Source organism: Lithobates pipiens, unplaced genomic scaffold, assembly GCF_037356315.1.
Source record: "Lithobates pipiens isolate NorthernLeopardFrog02 unplaced genomic scaffold, aLitPip1_a1.2 Scaffold_51, whole genome shotgun sequence".
NCBI lineage: Eukaryota > Metazoa > Chordata > Amphibia > Anura > Ranidae > Lithobates > Lithobates pipiens.
The window spans coordinates 248,961-270,437 of NW_027507874.1; the positions used below are offsets into that span (position 1 = coordinate 248,961).

General features: G+C 45.8%; 1 protein-coding gene across 1 annotated transcript in view; it reads left to right on the forward strand.

Moving 5' to 3' along the window:
* Positions 1-4,224: 4,224 nt before the first annotated feature.
* LOC143957186 (uncharacterized) overlaps positions 4,225-21,477 on the forward strand; it is a 50,775-nt gene continuing 33,522 nt past the window's right edge. The window contains exons 1-6 of the mRNA XM_077467335.1: positions 4,225-4,355; positions 5,841-5,995; positions 14,187-14,336; positions 14,423-14,546; positions 14,669-14,766; positions 20,165-20,285. Coding sequence (XP_077323461.1) covers positions 5,885-5,995; positions 14,187-14,336; positions 14,423-14,546; positions 14,669-14,766; positions 20,165-20,285 — 604 coding nt within the window. The 5' untranslated portion in view covers positions 4,225-4,355; positions 5,841-5,884. The remainder of the gene's footprint in view (positions 4,356-5,840; positions 5,996-14,186; positions 14,337-14,422; positions 14,547-14,668; positions 14,767-20,164; positions 20,286-21,477) is intronic.

A 21,477-nucleotide genomic window follows, 5' to 3' on the forward strand; every position in this document is an offset into this window, starting at 1 on the left:
TTGTCACATTTATCAGTTTATGGTGCGAAGAATATTTATTTCTACCGCAATCAGTTTTATACATTGTCATTTATTATCAATCTATCTATTTGTACTTTCCATGTATTTATTACCAGCGCAGCCACCTTCTTCTCTCTGTTCTTTGGATAACATTTCTAGAAGCTGCTTTTTACTAACATTTTGCACTTTTTTGTATATTCCATTTACTGCTTTATGCTGATATGTCTATACAATGTAACACCGACATATAATCACACACGACAACTACTATATTCCCCCCACTGACACCAATGATGGGGCACCATTCCTCCCACTGACACCAATGATGGGGCACCATTCCTCCCACTGACACCAATGATGGGGCACCATTCCTCCCACTGACATCAATGATGGGGGCACTATTCCTCCCACTGACATCAATGATGGAGCACTATTCCCCCCCCCCCCACTGACACTAATGATGGAGCACTATTCCCCCCCCCCCCACTGACACTAATGATGGAGCACTATTCCCCCCCCCACTGACACCAATGATGGGGCACTATTCCCCCCCCCCACTGACACCAATGATGGGGCACTATTCCCCCCCCCCACTGACACCAATGATGGGGCACTATTCCCCCCTCCCACTGACACCAATGATGGGGCACTATTCCTCCCACTGACACCAATGATGGGTCACCATTCCTCCCACTGACACCAATGACGGGGCACTATTCCTCCCACTGACACCAATGACGGAGCACTATTCCTTCCACTGACACCAATGACGGGGCACTATTCCTCCCACTGACACCAATGACGGGGCACTATTCCTCCCACTGACACCAATGACGGGGCACTATTCCTCCCACTGACACCAATGACGGGGCATTATTCCTCCCACTGACACCAATGACGGGGCACTATTCCTCCCACTGACACCAATGACGGGGCACTATTCCCCCACTGACACCAATGACGGGGCACTATTCCCCCCACTGACACCAATGACGGGGCACTATTCCTCCCACTGACACCAATGACGGGGCACCATTCCTCCCACTGACACCAATGATGGGGCACCATTCCCCCCCACTGACACCAATGATGGGGCACTATTCCCCCCCCCCCACTGACACCAATGATGGGGCACTATCCCCCCCCCCCACTGACACCAATGATGGGGCACTATTCCTCCCACTGACACCAATGATGGGGCACTATTCCTCCCACTGACATCAATGATGGGGCACTATTCCTCCCACTGACATCAATGATGGGGCACTATTCCCCCCCCACTGACATCAATGATGGGGCACTATTCCCCCCCCCCCACTGACACCAATGATGGGGCACTATTCCTCCCACTGACACCAATGGGGCACTATTCCTCCCACTGACACTAATGATGGAGCACTATTCCCCCCCCCACTGACACCAATGATGGGGCACTATCCCCCCCCCCCACTGACACCAATGATGGGGCACTATTCCCCCCCCCCCCACTGACACCAATGATGGGGCACTATTCCCCCCCCCCCCCCCACTGACACCAATGATGGGGCACTATTCCCCCCCCCCCCCACTGACACCAATGATGGGGCACTATTCCCCCCCCCACTGACACCAATGATGGGGCACTATTCCCCCCCCCACTGACACCAATGATGGGGCACTATTCCCCCCCCACTGACACCAATGATGGGGCACTATTCCTCCCACTGACACCAATGATGGGGCACCATTCCTCCCACTGACACCAATGATGGGGCACCATTCCTCCTACTGACACCAATGATGGGTCACCATTCCTCCCACTGACACCAATGACGGGGCACTATTCCTCCCACTGACACCAATGATGGGTCACCATTCCTCCCACTGACACCAATGACGGGGCACTATTCCTCCCACTGACACCAATGACGGGGCACTATTCCTCCCACTGACACCAATGACGGGGCACTATTCCTCCCACTGACACCAATGACGGGGCACTATTCCTCCCACTGACACCAATGACGGGGCACTATTCCTCCCACTGACACCAATGACACCAATGACGGGGCACTATTCCTCCCACTGACACCAATGACGGGGCACTATTCCTCCCACTGACACCAATGACGGGGCACTATTCCTCCCACTGACACCAATGACGGGGCACTATTCCTCCCACTGACACCAATGACGGGGCACTATTCCTCCCACTGACACCAATGACGGGGCACTATTCCTCCCACTGACACCAATGACGGGGCACTATTCCTCCCACTGACACCAATGATGGGGCACTATTCCCCCCACTGACACCAATGACGGGGCACTATTCCCCCCACTGACACCAATGACGGGGCACTATTCCCCCCACTGACACCAATGACGGGGCACTATTCCCCCCACTGACACCAATGACGGGGCACTATTCCCCCCACTGACACCAATGACGGGGCACTATTCCCCCCCACTGACACCAATGATGGGGCACTAGTCCTCCCACTGACACCAATGATGGGGCATTATAAAGAATGTTGCGGGGGGGATATTTAGCTGGAGGGCCCCTTGTTTGAGACCTCTGGTCTATGGGAACGTTTGAACATTCTTCCAGAAGCACATTTGTGAGGTCAGGCACTGATGTTGGATGAGAAGGCCTGGCTCACAGTCTCCACTCCAATTCATCCCATCGGGTTGAGGTCAGGACTCTGTGCAGACCAGTCAAGTTCCTCCACCCCAAACTCTCTCATCCATGTTTTTATGGACCTTGTTTTGTGCTCTGGTCCAAATCATTTAGTGGAGTGGGGGATTATGGTGTGGGGGGGGGGGGGAGGGGGGATTATGGTGTGGGGTTGTTTTTCAGAGGTTGGGCTTGGCCCCTTAGTTCCAGTGAAGGGAACTCTTAAGGCGTCAGCATACCAAGACATTTTGGACAATTTCATGCTCCCAAGTTTGTGGGAACAGTTTGGGGACGGCCTCTTCCTGTTCCAACATGACTGCCCACCAGAGTACAAAGCAAGGTCCATAAAGACATGGATGAGCGAGTTTGGAGTGGAGGTACTTGACTGTCCTGCACAGAGTCCTGACCTCAACCCCATAGAACACCTTTGGGATGAATTAGAGCAGAGACTGTGAGCCAGGCCTTCTTGTCCAACATCAGTGCCTGAAATTCGGACAACAGATCGTATTTTTCTGCGCACTATTTGTATATCCGACCTGAAGAGTTACTGAAGTTGTGAAAATTCTCATACAACAGAATAAAATTGAAGGTCATGTGAGGTCATTTCGGGTGACAACTCTACTGAGAGGAGTATACAGGTGGTGTATATAGATAGGAGTATACAGGAGGTGTATATAGAGAGGAGTATACAAGAGGAGTATACAGGTGGTGTATATAGAGAGGAGTATACAGGAGGTGTATATAGAGAGGAGTATACAAGAGGAGTATACAGGTGGTGTATATAGAGAGGAGTATACAGGTGGTGTATATAGAGAGGAGTATACAGGTGGTGTATATAGAGAGGAGTATACAGGTGGTGTATATAGAGAGGAGTATACAGGTGGTGTATATAGAGAGGAGTATACAGGTGGTGTATATAGAGAGGAGTATACAGGAGGTGTATATAGAGCAGAGTATACAGGAGGTATATATAGAGAGGAGTATATATAGAGAAGAGTATATAGATGCGGTATATAGATGTATACAATCACCTTCTTGTCCCATATCTGTAGAGGTTTGCTCCCTATACTGTACAGTATGGACAGGAAGCCGGACTGGAAGGTGTTCTTGAACATGGCTCTCCTCTCTCAGGCTCTCCTCTCCGCTCGCCTCTCTTCTCTCCCTGTTGTCACCACAAGTCCCTAGGCCGCGGTTGCCGGGGTGACGCCTCTTCGCGCCTCGTGCGTCGTCTTGGCAGCAAGCCCCGCCCCTTTCAAGCTTGTGTTTACAGGTTCACAGCTCTGTCTCCTGAAGACATGCGCAGTACGCAATTTCTGGCGGCAACGTCACTTCCGCACCATTCTGTGATAGGCAGCAAAATATGACACTACACCGCTTCCTGGTTTCCTTAGCAACGCGTTTGTGCGCACAGGTCGGCGTGAAATGATACTGGCGGCGGCCATTTTCTCGTAGCTCAGAGACAGCCTTCTTGGATCAGGCAGCTGACTGCGTGAACATTTTAGTTTGCAGCGCACCAGATATTTATTATTCGATAAAATAAATGTATAAATCCGATACAAATGTACATATTGGGAGTTTATACTGACGTGCTTAGCACAGGAGGAGTCATTTTGCTGTACCCCGGAAGAGGAGGGGGGAGGGATTTCTGTAATCAAAGCAGCTTCCTGATATGAGGCTGGAGAGACCCATTGAGAAGGAGGTGATAATATCTTGTTATTATGGGAAGAAATGGGGACTAGTGGATGGGTCATGTGATGTTGGGGTTCAGGTCACGTGTCCTCTATAATCAGGTGTCAGCAGGGTGTACACCTGTGGGGGGATTAGGCTCCTCTGCTGTATTGGGGTCTCTATAGAGATAAATATTGTTGTAGAAGGGATTTATAGGCGTTCTTCCCCTGCTGATAAATAGCGGATTATTGTACACACGCTGCGTATAGCGCAGAAGCACGCAGAGCTCAGTCACTCAGTACAGATCTTCTCGGTAAAAGCCTCCCAGCCTCATCACCATTTTAGAGTCATGGACCCCTTTACATGAAAGCATCACTCTGAATTTTAATGGTCGTTCGCTTATTGTTTGCGATTTGCTGAGTTTTTGTCACACTGGCCTATCGTCTCCTGTCTCGGGACACACTCCCTCCCTCCTTAGAAGTCTAAGGGGCTGTAAAGTTCAGGCGTGGCCAGGACAGTGAAGACTTGCTGAGCTGGATGAAAACAAACAGCAGAACCGTGTCCAGCAGATGGAGGTGTGTGTTAGGGCAGGGGTAAGCATGATTAAAGCTTTTGCGGCCATACTTCTCTTCTGGGTCACAGGAGTACATTTACATTTGTACTTCTGTAACCCAAAGTCTGCTTATAGCAGCTATTGCCTGCTGTCAGCTGACATCACAGAGGTGCTCCAGGCTCTGGAAGGATCCCGACCATAGTGTCAGAATCCACTAAGATGCCTGATTGACAGCGTGCTCTGCCTCTCAGCCTGCAGCCGATTGCTGAAGCCAGTTATGCCCACCCCTCACCAGCCTCTCTCCAGTGAGCGTTGCAGGAGCAGAGTGGTGACCAGGGACTGACAGTCACCGCTCTCTACTCAGAGCTGTCTAAGAACTGAGCAATCAGTGGTCATGTGATCACTCAGTTCTCAGGCTTAGAGCTGACGGGGGACCAATGCAGCATTACACCCATGCTGCATCATAGAGGTGAGTATGTATTTGATTTTTGGAAAACCCCAAACTTCTCCTTTGCTACTTCTCTCTCCCACTGCCTGTACTGTTGAATTCTGCTACGTTGAAGATCTAAGCCTGGTAAAAGTGCTTTAGCATCCATCTCACTTCCAAGAGGGTAGGCTCCCTCACTCTTTGCTGTGTTCTGTGGTTCTATCTGCTAGCCCTTACCTTTAGTGACATAAAGCAGTGGTTCCCGGCCACCAGGCTATGGCAGGTACTGGGCCACAACCTTCCTCCTGCCAGGCTTTGGCTTCCTGTCTGCTCTGACAGCTGCAATCTAGCTGTTGGAGTAGACAGGGGCTGTGGCTTGACAGAAGGGTGTTGTCCTGCCTTTCAGCAGCTCCTGGAGTGGCGGTGGAATCTGTGGGGTATTTCTGGCCATGAGGTACATCTTCTACAATGAAGACCTGTCAAATTACTTATAAAACAAATGCCTTCTTGTATTTGTTCTAATTTCTGATTTGTAGTGCTTGGGGGAGCGAACGAGCCTTAACTGAAGGCAAAACCGTCCATGAGGAAACATCTGAAAATAGATCACCTAAGTATGGAGAAGGAGTGGAGTCACATGACTGAGAGGATATTAAATCTCACCCTGGAGATCATCTATCTGCTGACTGGAGAGGTGAGGAGGATTCTGGGAGGTCACATGACATCACTCATCTCTAATAATAAGACACAGACCTGATCAGAGAGGTGAAGAGGATTCTGGGAAGTCAGATGACATCTCTCTTATCTATTAATAAAACAGCTGACCAGGGAGGTGAGGGTTCTGTGAGGTCACATGACATCACTCTTATCTCTAAAAATAAAATACAGACCTGACGGGAGAGATGAGGAGGAAATTACATCACTTTTCTATATTATTAAAACACAAAACTGACCTTAGAGGTGAGGAGGATTCTGGGAGTTTACATGACATCGCTCTTATATCTAAAAATAAAACACGGACCCGACCAGAGAGGTGAGGAGGATTATGGGATTCCATGTGACATCACTCTTATCTCTATTAATAAAACAGACCATACCAGAGAGGGGAGGAGGATTCTGGGATTCCACGTGACATCACTCTTATCTCTATTAATAAAACAGACCTGACCAGAGAGGTGAGGAGGATTCTGGGATTCCACATGACATCATTCTTATCTCTATTAATAAAACAGACCTGAACAGGAGAAGTGAGGAGGATTCTGAGAGTCACATAACGTCACTCTTTTCTCTATTAACCACTTAAATACAGGGCATTTTCACCCCCTTCCTGTCCAGGCCAATTTTCAGTTTTCAGCGCTGTAACATTTTGAATCACAATTGCACGGTCATACAACACTTTACACATTTTCTTATCGTACATCCCGAGACACAGAGCTATAGTAGTTACTATGTGGGTTATAGTGAAAGTGCAAGTGTCCCTCGCGCTACTGTGAGTATAGTAAATGACAAACTATGCTAGAAACAATTGAGGTAAAAAAAAATCCAACATATAAAACCCATATATGTTGGATTTTTTTTTTACCTCAATTGTTTCTAGCATAGTTTGTTGCACAAGATCACTTTATATACTATGTGGGTTATAGGCCACCTTCAGGTGATGAACACTGGCACACCCTAAGACAAGAAGTCCACTGCCTATATAACTCCTCCCATTACTGGGAGTACCTCAGGTTTTTCGCCAGTGTCTAAGGTGTTGGTGACGAGTGAAGATGTGCTGTGCTGAGCTCCACTGGAGCAATCCTTGCTGGGGCTAGCTATGCATCCGGATCCATTCAAAGTGTCTTTTAGGTCGAATTGAATGGTACCATTCAGAAGAAACAAGGTTTTGCCTGTAAACACTTCTCTTTTTATAGAGCTGGACCCTGGGATCCAGTTTTACTGACAGAGGTGCTACTACAGGTCCAGGATTGTGGGTCCCCAGAGGGGCCCTGCCTCAGGAAGTTTTGTTAACGGAACCCACCTTGAAGGGTAAAGATTGGGTCTGTTGGTTTTACCACAGAAAACCCTGCGGCGGGAATGGTAAGTGGAATTTTCTAAGACATTTTTTTCATTTTCTTATGAATGTCTCCTTTATATTTGTAAATGTTGTCATGCCTAGGTGTCACCACTGGGGGCTGTATGGAGCACATACATTGTGATCTTTCTCAAAAGATCACAATGTGTCTGGAGCAGCAGGCTTCCTTTCTCTCCAGCCAGCAGCAGACCTCCAGCAAGTCGGGGGGTGGGGGGTTTCCTCCTCACCAGACATCCATCGTATGCTCCATCTGACAAACTTTTTCGGTTTTCATCGGACAAATGTTGGCTGTGCGAACAAACTTTTTGACAACATAAGTCCGATGGAGCAAAGTCTAATCGTGTGTACAGAAAACCGTCAGACGTTACAAACACGCATGATCAAAACCAATGCAAAAGATCAGACAATACAGAAGTTGACAAAAGGTGGCAGTAAAGAGCAGAACACCACGTAATTTGGTGAAAGTTGGCTGAAAAAGTCAGATCGTGTGTATGCACAATAAATTCAGGGCCAACGCCCTTTGTACAAAAGTCCACGAGAAAGTTTGTATAAAATCCGATCGTGTGTATGAGGCTTTAGAGTGATCCCGGAGGATCAGAGGCTCGCGCGGGAAAGCTCTTTTTTTAAAAAGAGAGGGGGGGTGAAGTTGACGGAGGGGGCAGGGCTTAGCATGGCATTGGCATCCTCCAACGTCCAGCGCGGGAATGTGTGTTTTAAAATCAACATTATTGCTGCTGCAAGCTGACGGAGGGACACGAGCAAGAGGGGCATGAAAGTGGTTTGGTGACGGGCATTCTTTTTGACACATTTACTATTGCATCAGGCTGAGCATTAATAGCGGCAGGGCTGGACTATTGCTCAAGCAGTGGATGTGTTCCTTCTGGTTAGTACCTCTGCTTGTGCATCAGGCTATGGTTGGAAAGGGGGGTAAAAACACCTTAAAAAGGCTCTAGAAATACTTCTACAGCCACTAGGAAGCCTAGAACCATCTCAAAAAAGATGGCATCCTCCCCTGAGAGTAATATGGCTAGTCAGAGTGAGCCATCAGTGACATCGGGTGTTGCAGCTGCTCTTAACACTGCAGCCCCTGTATATATTACTGAAGAGGTTTTCTTCCTCAACCATTTTAGGCTTGGAACAAAAAATGTATGCCTTAATCGCATCCCAGAGTGGGACTAAGCGTGACATTTCCCCGTCCATTACCCAGGACCCTCAAACTGAGAAACGGGGCGAGAGATGACGCTTTTCTCTAAGGGGACCAGAAAGAGGCTGATGACTCCTCTTCTGAATTGTCTAATATGGAAGGATTGGGTTCACAAGAAAGGTTGTTGGTACAACCTCTCACTGAATTGTTCCGCTCCACATTTTTGCTGCCAGTAGCGGAGTCAGTCGATGAGCCCACTTCTTCTTTGGGTTCGCTAAAGCCTCCCCAACCTATTCATGCTTTTCCTATCCATTCATTACTAAAAAAGCTTATGTATTCTGAGTGGGAGCACCCAGATAAATAGTTTTTTCCTCCAAAAAAGTTTTCAACACTTTATCCTATGGAGGAAGAGTTTAATAAGAAATGGGGGATTCCAGCATTTGACGCTGCTATATCCTCTGTGAACAAAAACTTGACTTGTCCGGTAGACAATGCTAAAATGCTGAAGGATCCAATAGATAAGAAGTTGGAATTCCTATTTAAAAACAATATTTCTCTGGCAGGTTCAGTGGTTCAGCCTTCGCTGGCAGCGATCGGGGGTATGTCAGTCCTTAAAAGACCAGTTTAAAGAGGTGATCAATATTATTCCTGATCAGCAGGCCCAAGATTTGACCGGGATATCAGAGGCGTTATGTTTTACAGTAGACATTCCAGGCCTCATGGGTCATGCTCGGGCTGGTACATGTGCGTAGAGTTCTATGGTTGAAAAATTGGTCAGCCGAAGCACCATGCAAAAAGCTCTTCGCTAGTTTTCCATTTCATGGTAAACGGTTGTTTGGAGACTATCTGGATGAATACATCCAAAAAATTTCTAATGGAAAAGTTCCCTTTTACCAGTTAAGAAGTTTAAGCGTTTTTCTTTTAAACAAGCTTCTTCTCCAGTGCCAGGAGCATCTGCCTCCAGGCAGTCACGACGGCTTCCACCGTCAAATTCAAGAGGTAAACCTCAGGGTCAACCCCAGGGTCAAGAGGTCCTAGGGGAGGAAACCCACTAAACAAAATACTAAAACCTCCTTATGAAGGGGCGCCCCCGCTCGCTCGAGTGGGGGAAGACTTCTGCAGGAACAGTGTCGAGACAAATGGGTGGCTTCCTCAATATCTCTAGGTTACAGACTAGTTTCCCGTCTCCTTGTTTTCTCAGAAAAAAAGAAGTCTCTCTTTCTGGGTTTCGATCAGCTCTTGTCTCAAAAAGTGATATTGGTGGTCCTCATGGAAGAGCGAGTGTTAGGGTTTTATTCAAACCTTTTTAGGGTACCAAAATCAAACGGGGATGTCAGACCCATTTTAGATCTCAAAGATCTAAATTGGTTTTTGAATATCCGCTCTTTTTGCATGGAGTCAATCCGATCAGTGGTCTCCATTCTACAAGGTGGAGAACTGCTAGCGTCAATCGACATCAAGGATGCTTATCTACATGTACCTATTTTCCCCGCTCACCAGAAATATCTATGCTTCGAGATAGAAAATCTTCATTTTCAGTTTGTAGCTTTGCCTTTCGGCCTAGCTACTGCACCTCAAGTGTTTACAAAGGTTCTGGCTCCCCCTTTAGCCAGATTAAGGGCTCAGGGTATAATGATTCTAGCTTATTTAGATGACCTACTTTTGATCGATCAGTCGGTAGCCCGCTTAAACCAGAGTTTGGTCACCACAGTCAGCTACCTGGAATAACTAGGTTGGATTCTCAACCTAGAGAAATCCTCCTTAAAACCATCAAGGAAATTGCAGTACTTGAGCCTAATCATAGTTACAGCTCAGAAGAGGATGTTCTTGGCCCAGGCAAAGATCAGTTCCATAAGGGAACTAATTCACGTGGTAAAAGCAAAGAAGAATCCTTCTGTTCAATGCATGGGAAAGATGGTAGCTTCATTCGAGGCTGTTCCTTATGTGCAGTTTTATTCAAGACTGCTGCAAAACAGTATCCTGTCAACTTGTAACAAGAAGGTCCAACCTCTAGACTTCCCAATGCGTTTATCCCCCAAAGTGCGTCAAAGCCTCGGTTGATATCCAAGAATCTTCAGAAAGGAAAGTCCTTCCTACCAGTTACCTGGAAGGTGGTGATAACAGGTGCCAGCCTTCTGGGCTGGGGAGCAGTCCTGGAAGAAGCATCTGTCCAAGAAAAATGGTCCAAAACAGAAATGACCTTGCCCATCAATATTCTAGAGATTCTGGCAGCACGCCTGGCCTTGAAGGCCTGGACGCTCAGATTATAGAATTGTCCTGTCAGGATCCAATCCAACAATGCCACAACAGTGGCCTATATCAATCACCAAGGGGGCACGATAAATCGTGCGGATCAGACAGAGGTGAATCATATTCTATCCTGGGCAGAAGACAACATTCCTTGCCTATCGGCAGTCTTCATTCCAGGAATAGAGAATTGTCAGGCATACTACTTGAGTCGCCAACAGTTGTTCCAAGGAGAATGGTCTCTTCACTCCAACAACTTTCTGTCAATATTTTAAAGATGGGGAATTTCGGACATGAATCTGTTTGCGTCCAGGTTCAACAAGAAGATCAACAACTTTCTGTCAAGGACAAAGGATCCGCTGGCATGCAGAACAGATGCCTTGGTTTTTCTGTGGGATCAGTTTTCACTGATCTATGCGTTCCCTCCTGTTCTGCTGCTTCTGCGCCTTCTTCGCAGGATCAAGCAGAAAGGGAAGGAGGTGATTCTTGTGGCCCAGTCGATCTTGGTATGCGGAGATCATAAAGATGGTGGTAGGGGACCCATGGATCCTACCACCGTGGCCAGACCTTCTCTTATAAGGTCTGGTATTCCATCCTACCTTACAAACGCAAAATTTTATGGTTTGGCTATTGAGACCCACATTCTGAAAGTTTCTACTTTGGTTAATGCTAGGAAGCCAGCCTCCAGAGTCATATATATAGAGTCTGGAAGGCATATGTCTCCTGGTGTGAATCCAGGAATTGGCACCCCAGAAAATGTGTCATAGGTAGGATCCTTGAATTTTAAACATGGAATTAGAAATGAAGCTGGCCTTGAGTACTATCAAATGCCAGGTATCGGCCTTATCAGTGTTTTTTCAATGACCACTTGCTTCACACTCTGGTTTGTAGCTTTATTCAGGTGGTAACGCGGATTAATCCTCCGGTTAGGTCCCCCCTGAACCCCTGGGACTTGAATTTAGTCCTGTCGGCATTATAGAAACAGACTTTTGAGCCGATACGAGATATTCCCTTGGACCCTTTGACAAGGAAATTCATTTTTTGGTTCCCATATCTTCTGCAAGAAGGGTATCGGAGTTGGCTGCTCTTTCTTGTAACGAGCCATATTTGATTATTCATAAGGATAAGGTTGTATTGCATCCTCATCCTAATTTTATTACCGAAGGTAGTGTCAGGTTTTCATTTAAACCAGGATATTATTCTGCCTTCATTTTTTCCAGAACCTCGTTTTGCGGAAGAAAGGTCACTACATTCTCTTGATGTGGTGAGAGCAGTCAAGGTCTATTTGAAGGTGACCGTTCAGATTGGTAAAACTGATGTTTTGTTTCTGTTGCCAGAAGGTCTTTAAAGAGGACAGGCAGTGTCAAAATCGACTATTTCTAAATTGATTTGTAAAGTGATTGTTCAAGCTTATGGTTTACAGAGGAAAATTCCACCTTTCATATTAATGTGCACTCCACCAGGGCTGTTAGAACTTCCTGGGCAGTGCATCACCAGGCTTCCATGGCTCAAATCTGTAAGGCCGCAACTTGGTCTCCAGTCCATACATTTACCAGGTTCTATGAAATAGATGTAAAAGGTCATGGGGATATTGCCTTTGGGCACACTGTACTGCAGGCAGCAGTACAAGTCCTCTAGTCTCTTGGTGCCCTACTTTTGTTGTGTGTCTCTCTCCCTTCAGTTGGCATTGCTATGGGACATCCCACATAGTAACTACTATGGCTCTGTGTCCCATGATGTACAATAAGAAAATAGGATTTTTAAAACCACTTACCTGTAAAATCCTTTTCTTTGAAGTACATCACAGGACACAGAGGTCTTGGTATACACATTTATTGCTTTGCTACAAAACTGAGGTACTCCCAGTAGTGGGAGGGGTTATATAAGGAGTGGACTTCTTGTCTTAGGGTGTGTCAGTGTCCATCACCTGAAGGTGGCCTATAACCACTATGGCTCTGTGTTCCGTGATGTACTTAAAAAAAAAAAAAAAAAAAAGGATTTTACAGGTAAGCTGTTGTAAAACTCCTATTTTTTCCCCCACAAATAGAGCTTTCTTTTGGTGGTATTTGATCATCTGTACGGTTTTTATTTTTTGCGCTATAAACAAAAGAAGAGCGTCAAGTAAAAAAAAAAAAAACACAATATTTTATACTTTTTGCTATAATAAATATCCCAAATAAAAAAAAATGTTTTCCTCAGTTTAGGCCGATATGTAGTCTTCTACTTATTGTTGGTAAAAAAATAAAAATAAAAATTGCAATAAGCGTATTTTGATTGGTTTGCGCAAAAGTTATAGCGCGTACAAAATAGAGGATAGATTTATGGCATTTTTATTGTTATTTTTTTTCTACTACTAATGGCGGCGATCAGCGATTGTTATCGTGACTGTGACATTGTTATTGCTATGAATATGCACTGATTACTGTATAAATGTCTCTGGCAGGGAAGGAGTTAACACTAGGGGGTGATCATGGGGATAAAAGTGTTACCTAGGGAGTGATTCTAACTGTAGTGGGAGGGTCTGACTAGGGGAGGAGACCGATCTGTGTTAGTATGAACACACGATCGGTCTCCTCTCTCCTGACAGGACGTGGATCTGTGTGTTTACACACAGATCCACAGTCCTGCTCTGTAATGAGCGATCACAAGTGCCCGGCAAACATCGCGGCCGCCGGGCATGAGCATTGGCTCCTCAGTGAAGCAGCGGGCATGCGCCCCCCTATACCGCCAGGAAGCCGAGGACATCATATGATGCCCGCCCAGGATGGGAGATCCCATCTACGGACATCATATGACAATATGCGGGTAAGGAAGTGGTTAATAAAACAGACCTGACCGGAGAGGTGAGGAGGATTCAGGGAGGTCACATGACATCACTCCTATCTCTATTAATAAAACACAGACCTGACCGGAGAGGTGTGGAGGATTCTGGGAGGTCACATAACATCAGCCATTTCTAAGAATAAGACACTAAGATGGGAGAGGAAAGTGGGATTCTGGGAGGTCACATGACAATACTCTTATTGCTATTCATAAATCAGAGCTGACCGGAGAGGTGAGGAGGATTCTGGGAGGTCACATAATATCAGCCATTTCTAATAATAAGACACTAAGATGGGAGAGGTGAGTGGGATTCTGGGAGGTCACATGACAATACTCTTATCGCTATTCATGAATCAGAGCTGACCGGAGAGGTGAGGAGGATTCTGGGAGTTTACATAAAATCCCTCTTATCTCTAAAAATAAAACAGACTTGAGAGGGGAGGTCACATGACATCACTTTTATCTCAGTTAAAATAAAACAGACTAGTCTAAAGCACTGATATATATATATATGGTAATGGCATATATTATAATGAATGACTATTTAAAACACTGCTTGGGTGGTGCCATAACTTTGTATTTTGGTCTTAAATTTAGAATTATATAGCTTTCAAGTTATGTAAAGGGTTGGTGGCATCCAACATGATGAAGACCCAAAACCTTGTAGATCCTCCATTTAACTCCCTAAAAATGAGCAAGAAGGTTCAAGAAGTCACCAGTGAGATCATTGAGCTGCTGACAGGAGAGGTGAGCGGTGCCGGGAATTCTGGGACATTATCCAGTAACAGACAAGGGATGTGTCTGGATGGTGACGGTATCATTGTGTGTGTCAGGTTCCTATAAGGTGTCAGGATGTCACAGGTTGTATCTCCATGGAGGAGTGGGAGTATATAGAAGGACACAAGGATCTCTACAAGGACGCCGTGATGGAGAACCAGCCACCCCTCACATCACCGGGTAAGAGGAGACTTTAATTTCTTGTAAATGAGAAAAGTATTGAGGATCAACCTAGATACACACATCCTCTGATATAAAGACATATAAACAATGTATTCAGTCAGTGTGTGTGTTTCCTACAGATGGATCCAGTAACAGAAATACCCCAGAGAGATGTCCCCGTCCTCTGTATTCCCGAGATTCAATACAGGAACATCACAAGAACCTCCAGAAATATCAGGTAGATGGAATCGAAAAACAAAATTTTCAGGCACACCTAAAGTGACAAGTAAACATAGGCATGCATGGGTGTGCTGGATGTGCCTGGACACACCCTAATCACTAAATGCGCCAGTGCCATCCAGTGTTTTCCTTCAGAGTACAAAAGTGTGCGGGCCACATGGGCACCACTGGAAGGAGGACCTACTGTGACTGTACCCTGTCATGCAGTACATACCATGACTAATCCATTGTATTTTACCAGCAGTTCTGGATCATCATCATTTCCTCATCTGCTTTGCTGGCCGGGGGGTTGCCTGTGAGCCTGGGGTGGGGGCATTGTACTGTCGATTCAGTGCCCAGTATAGTGTTCTGTATAAACAGGACGGAGGAGGCTGAATCTGCTCCACCTCCCATCCTATCCCAGCTATGTCTGCCCTGCCCCACGCTTCCCTCCCCCTTCCCACTTGCACACACTGCTGTGAAAAGGGCTTGTAATGAAGGTGGCCGATATGAATATAGAGGACACAGCAACTGTAGATCCTGGCTGCCTGAGCCCAGGGGAGACCAATCTGGGGCCATGATTGTGAGTAGCAGGCATATTGAACACCTCTTCTTTTTCTCTCAACCTCCCCCCCCTTCACACCCCTGTCTCACTTCTCTCTCACTTTCTCTCTCTCTCCCCTCTGTCTCTCTCACCTGCCCTGTTTCTCTTGCCCCCTCTCTCTCGCCCCCCCCCCCTCTCTCCTACACCCTCACCTTCTCTCTCACTCAACCCCCTTGTGTCTTTTTCTCACTCCCGTCTCTCTCTCTCTCTCACACCCATCTCTCTCACCCACTCTCTCCTACAAATTCTCTCCCTAACCCCACCCTTCCTCTCTCTCATCCCCATCTCTCTCCTACCCCCTCTCTCACCCTCAACCCCTCTCTCTCCCAATCTCCCTCTCTCCCCCTCTCTCACCCCCTCTCTCTCCCTCCCACCTCCTCTCTCCCACCCTCACCCCCTCTCTCTCTCTCAACTCCCCTCTGTGTCTTTTTATTTCGCCCCTCTCTTTCTCACCCCGTGTCTCTCTCATATCCCCTCTCAATCACTCTCTCTCTCTCTCACACTCTCACTCTACTCTCTCTCATATCCCAACTCTCTCACCCCCCTCTCTCATATTCCCTCTCACCCCCTCCCCTCTTTCATCGCCCTTTTTCTCTCTCCACCTGACCGACTCTACCATAAGATGTAAAACATAAAAAAAGTGTTGATACTTTTCAAAATGTTTGTTTACATTTATTTGACCACTTCGTGCCGGGTGGACGTCCTGGAACGGCCTCGAATTTCCGGGGTTATATCTGAATGATGCCTGAGGCTACAGACATCATTCAGATATCGGCATTTTCAGCCAGTGATTTCCTGCACCATAAGAACAATCATAGCGGCTGTTCCGCCGCTTGATCTTTCTTACAGGTGGCGAGAGGGAACATCCCCCCTCCCGCCGCCCTCCGGTGCTTCTACCGACTCACCACTTCCATCGGTGAGTCGGACACAGGATCCACCGGCCCCCGGATTATGATCATAGAGATTTCCGGCGGACCAGATGGTCGCCGGAGTCTCTATGATCGTTTGGAGGCCGGGCGCAATGTTATGACGTCACGCCCGGCCTCTGCATTCAAATAACGTCACCGCCTCGGCTGGGAAGCCATGATCGTTTTTTTTTTATTTATTTTTTTTTGATTTTAGGCTTCCCAGCCTAGAGGTGAGATGTGAGGTCTTATTGACCCCATATCTCACTGTAAATAGGTCTGATCGTGCCATATTCCTATTAAAAGGGATGTTTACATTCCTTGTAATAGGAATAAAAGTAATCAAATTATTATTATTTTATTTTTAAAGTGTCAAACTAAAAAAATAAAAGTAAAATTAACAATAAAAAAAAATAAAAATTAAAGCGCCCCTGTCCCCATGAGCTCGTACGCAGAAGCGAGCGCATACGTAAGTCCCGCCCACTTATGACAACGGTGTGCAAATCACACATGTGAGGTATCGCCACAAACGTTAGAGCGAGAGCAATAATTCTAGCCCTAGACCTCCTCTGTAACTCAAAATATGTAACCAGTAAAATCTTTTTAAAGCGTTGCCTATGGGGATTTTTAAATACTAAAGTTTGGCGCCATTCCACAAGCGCGTGCAATTTTGAAGCATGACATGTTGGGTATCTATTTACTCTGCGTATCTTCATCTTTCACATTATGTAAAGAAATTGGGCTAGCTTTACTGTTCTTTTGTTTGTTTTTTTAAAGCATGAAAAAAACATTTCTGAAAAAAACATGTTCGAAAAATTGCTGCGCAAATACCGTGCGAGATAAAAAGTTGCAACAACCACCATTGTATTCTCTAGGGCAGTGATGGCGAACCTTGGCACCCCAGATGTTTTGAAACTACATTTCCCATGATGCTCATGCACCCTGCAGTGTAGTTGAGCATCATGGGAAATGTAGTTCCAAAACATCTGGGGTGCCAAGGTTCGCCATCACTGCTCTAGGGTCTTTGCTAAAAAAACATATATAATGTTTGGGGGTTCTATGTAATTTTCTACCAAAAACGTATGAATTTTACATGTAGGAGAGAAATGTCAGAATTGCCCTGGGCGCGAAGTGGTTAAAAGCGTTTGTGTGTGTGTGTCTGTATGTATGTGCACATAAGTTTACATACCCTGGAAGAATTTATGATTTCTTGGCCATTTTCTCAGAGAATATGAATGATAACACAAAAACTTTTCTTTCACACGTGGTTAGTGTTTGGCTGAAGCCATTTGTTATCAATCAACTGCGTTTCCTCTTTTTAAATCATAATCACAACAGAAACTACCCAAATCGCCCTAATCAAAAGTTTACATACCCTGGTGAGTTTGGCTTGATAACATGCACACAGGTTGACACAAAGGGGTTTGAATGGCTATTAAAGGTAACCATCCTCACCTGTGATCTGTTTGCTTGTAATTAGTGTGTGTGTGTATAAAAGGTCAATGAGTTTCTGGACTCCTGACAGACCCTTGCATCTTTCATCCAGCGCTTCAGTGAAGTTTCTGGATTCTGAGTCATGGGGAAAGCAAAATAATTGTCAAAGGATCTGCGGGAAAGGGTAGTTGAACTGTATGAAACAGGAAAGGGATAAAAAAAGATATCAAAAGGAATTGAGAATGCCAATCAGCAGTGTTCAAACTCTAATCAAGAAGTGGAAAATGAGGGGTTCTGTTGAAACCAAACCACGGTCAGGTAGACCAACTAAAATTTCAGCCACAACTGGCAGGACAATTGTTCAGGATGCAAATAAAAACCCACAAATAACTTCAAGTGAAATACAGTGTTCTCTGAACATGTGGTGTGGCTGTTTCAAGATGCACAAGAAAGATGCACTTGAAGAAAGATGGGCTGCATGGTCGAGTTGCTAGAAGAAAGCCATTACTACGCAAATGCCACAAAGTATCCTGCTAACAATATGCTGAACAGCAGAGAGACAAGAATCAAACCTTCGGGGCACAAAGTTATTTGTAGTGATGAGACCAAAAATCAAGCTTTTTGGCCACAACCATAAACACTACATTTGGAGAGACGTGAACAAGACCTATGATGAAAAGTACACCATTCCTACTGTGAAACACGGAGGTGGATCGCTGATGTTTTGGGAATATGTGAGCTACAAAGGCACAAGAAATTTGGTCAAAATTGATGACAAGATGAATGCAGTATGTTATCAAAAAATACTGGAGGAATATTTGCATTCATCAGCCAGGAAGCTGCGCATGGGACGTACTTGGACATTCCAACATAGCAATGATCCAAAACACATGGCCAAGTCCACCTGTCATTGGCTACAGCAGAATAAAGTGAAGGTTCTGAAGTGGTCATCTCAGTCTCCTGACCTCAATATCATTGAGCCACTCTGGGGAGATCTCAAAACGTGCAGCTCATGCAAGACGGCCCAAGAATTTACAGGAACTGGATGCTTTATGCCAGGAGGAATGGGCAGCTTTACCATCTGAGAAGATGAAAAGTTTCATCCACAAATACCACAAAAGAATTTAAGCTGTCATTGATGTTAAAGAAGGCTATGCACGGTATTAAGAACTGGGGTATGTAAACTTTTGATCAAGGTCATTTGGGTAGTATCTGTTGTGATTTATGATTTAAAAAGAGTAAAAACTTGATTGAAAATAAATGGCTTTAGCCAAACACTAACCATGAGTGAAAGAAAAGTTTTTACGTTATCATTCAAATTCTCTGAAAAATGAAAAATTCTGCCAGGGTATGTGTAAACTTATGAGCCCAATTGTGTGTGTGTGTGTGTGTGTGTGTATGTATATATATATATATATATATATATATATATATATATATATATATATATATATATATATATATATATACACATACACATACACACACACACACACACACACACACACACACACACACACACACACACACACACACACACACACACATGCAAGTGAACATCACCCAACAGTGATCTGTAATAATTAGACTTCCCATCTGTGTAGGGAGTAACTTGATTGTTGATTAATTACTTGTATTCACTCCCTAAAAGAAGAGAAGTGTCAGGCTGATTATCGGGCTTCCCATAGGCTATCCTGTCTCTTGCCTGAATTCTGTACTAATAGACTGCAAAACTGACTGCAAAATTCCCAGCGGATCAAAGCAGAGCTAAATCATTAGGTCAGATCCTTACAGTATAGGAGAAAGCAATATTAAAGTACAGTTATCTTGGTACTGTGTTAACAAACCAGCTCATTGCTCTGGTCTGAAGCGGCCCCTTAACCGTATATTGCATATATTTGGTTTATGGACATGCATACTATAAGCAAAATTTGCTATACTTTTTCATTGCACTCTAGTGGAGGTGGAGGGTTTCCTGTGTTTTCTATAAAGTTTGTTTAAAGTGGTTCTAAACTAGCTCCTCCCTCCCCCGCTCCACCTGAACCTGTTCTCAATCCAGAGCTGTGCCAGAGAGCAGCAGCTCCCTCTGTTCTCTCTCTCCTCACTGGACATTTAGGCAGAAGCAGGAGCCATTGACTCCTTCTGCTGTCAATAGCAGCCGGTGAGAAGAGAGCAGGGTTATGTGGCTGAGCCGTGCTCTGTGTGTGAATGGACACACAGAGCGTGGCTCAGAAGTTAGTCTGCATGTCCTCCCCCCTAGCAAGTGGCTTGCTATGGGGGCACTCAGAAGGGAGGCAGAGCCAGGAGCCCCAGGGGGAACCCCAGAGGAGGAGGAGGATTGGGGCTGCTATTTGCAAAACCATTACACAGAGCAGGTAGGTTTAGTATTGTAAAAGAAAATCCTTTAGAATTACTTTAACTTTGTCTAATTTAAAGCAAAATATCCTCAGAGAATTGTTCTTGTTCTCACTCAGGAAATGCTTGAGGTAAACCAGACTGATTGTAGAGCTGAAGTTAGAGAGGAAGCAGAAGAGCTATATGTGATGGCTGATGAGACATGTAAGGTGGAGAGAATCCCTCCAGAGATCAGCACAGGTGAGTAATAAACACTAAATCCAGAGAAGAGCCCCAGATTCTCCTTGTTCAGGAAAGGAAAAATTGAACTTCTGCTTTAAATAAAGGTGACCCTCTGACATGCCACATTTGGCATGTCATTTTTTTTTGGGGGGGGAGCAGATACCCTCTTTTTAGAGGCATCCAGCTCCAACTTCCTCCCGGGGCTCTGCGGCATCGGAAGGAAGTTCACCTCTCCCCCCTCCCTCCCTGCAATCTTCTGGGACATGTCACAGGTCCCAGAAGATTGCCTGGCCAATCACAGTGAACAGCGTGGCTCGTGCATGCGCCCACAGTCAGAATGCCGGCGCCGCGGAGAGGGGTGGGGCTTTGTTCGCCCGCATCGCTGGACCGTGGGTCGATTATTAAAAGTCAGCAGTTACACTTTTTGTAGCTTTGACTTTTATATGGGTGGAACTCCGCTTTAAAGGTGTAAACCAGACTATGCCTATATATTGAAGTTTGCCACATGAGGTTCCTACATTATGTGTCTGTGCAGGGAGCCATAGTTGTTACCCACGCTGGACACACCCATTAAACATAGGGAGTGGAGAAAAGAGGGCTGCTTATTGATGGACTTCACTACCTGCTCCTTAAGCCGGCCCTAGATGGTTCGAATCTTGGCTGGTTCTGCAGGGACTGGCCGAGATTCAAATTATGTATCGGCAAGGCTGATTGTACCCAAGTTGATAGATCAGTCATCTTGGGTACAACCAGTCTGTCTAACTGTGATTATTACCAGCGGCTGAGGCTTCTAGCAATATTCACTGTGTTTTCTCCCGGCCGGGATGGCTCCCCCCTGCCCCTTTCCTGCTGGGAGAACACAATAGATCAACAGGAGGGATTACCCCATCAATACTGACTGTGTTGATGAAGGAACCGAGTAATTTTTCAGTCCAGCGATGCGGGCGAACAAAGCCCCACCCCTCTCCGCGGCGCCGGCATTCTGACTGTGGGCGCATGCACGAGCCACGCTGTTCACTGTGATTGGCCAGGCAATCTTCTGGGACCTGTGACATGTCCCAGAAGATTACAGGGACCCGTGGTTGCAGGAAAGAACATCGCTCCATCTATGGCCAGCTTTAGCCTTCTCCTGATGGGAAAGATGGGTGCTCTGTCTTCCAATAGCGTCCTGGATTTAATTATCAAGATGAAATGCTTCTTGCAAAAAAGG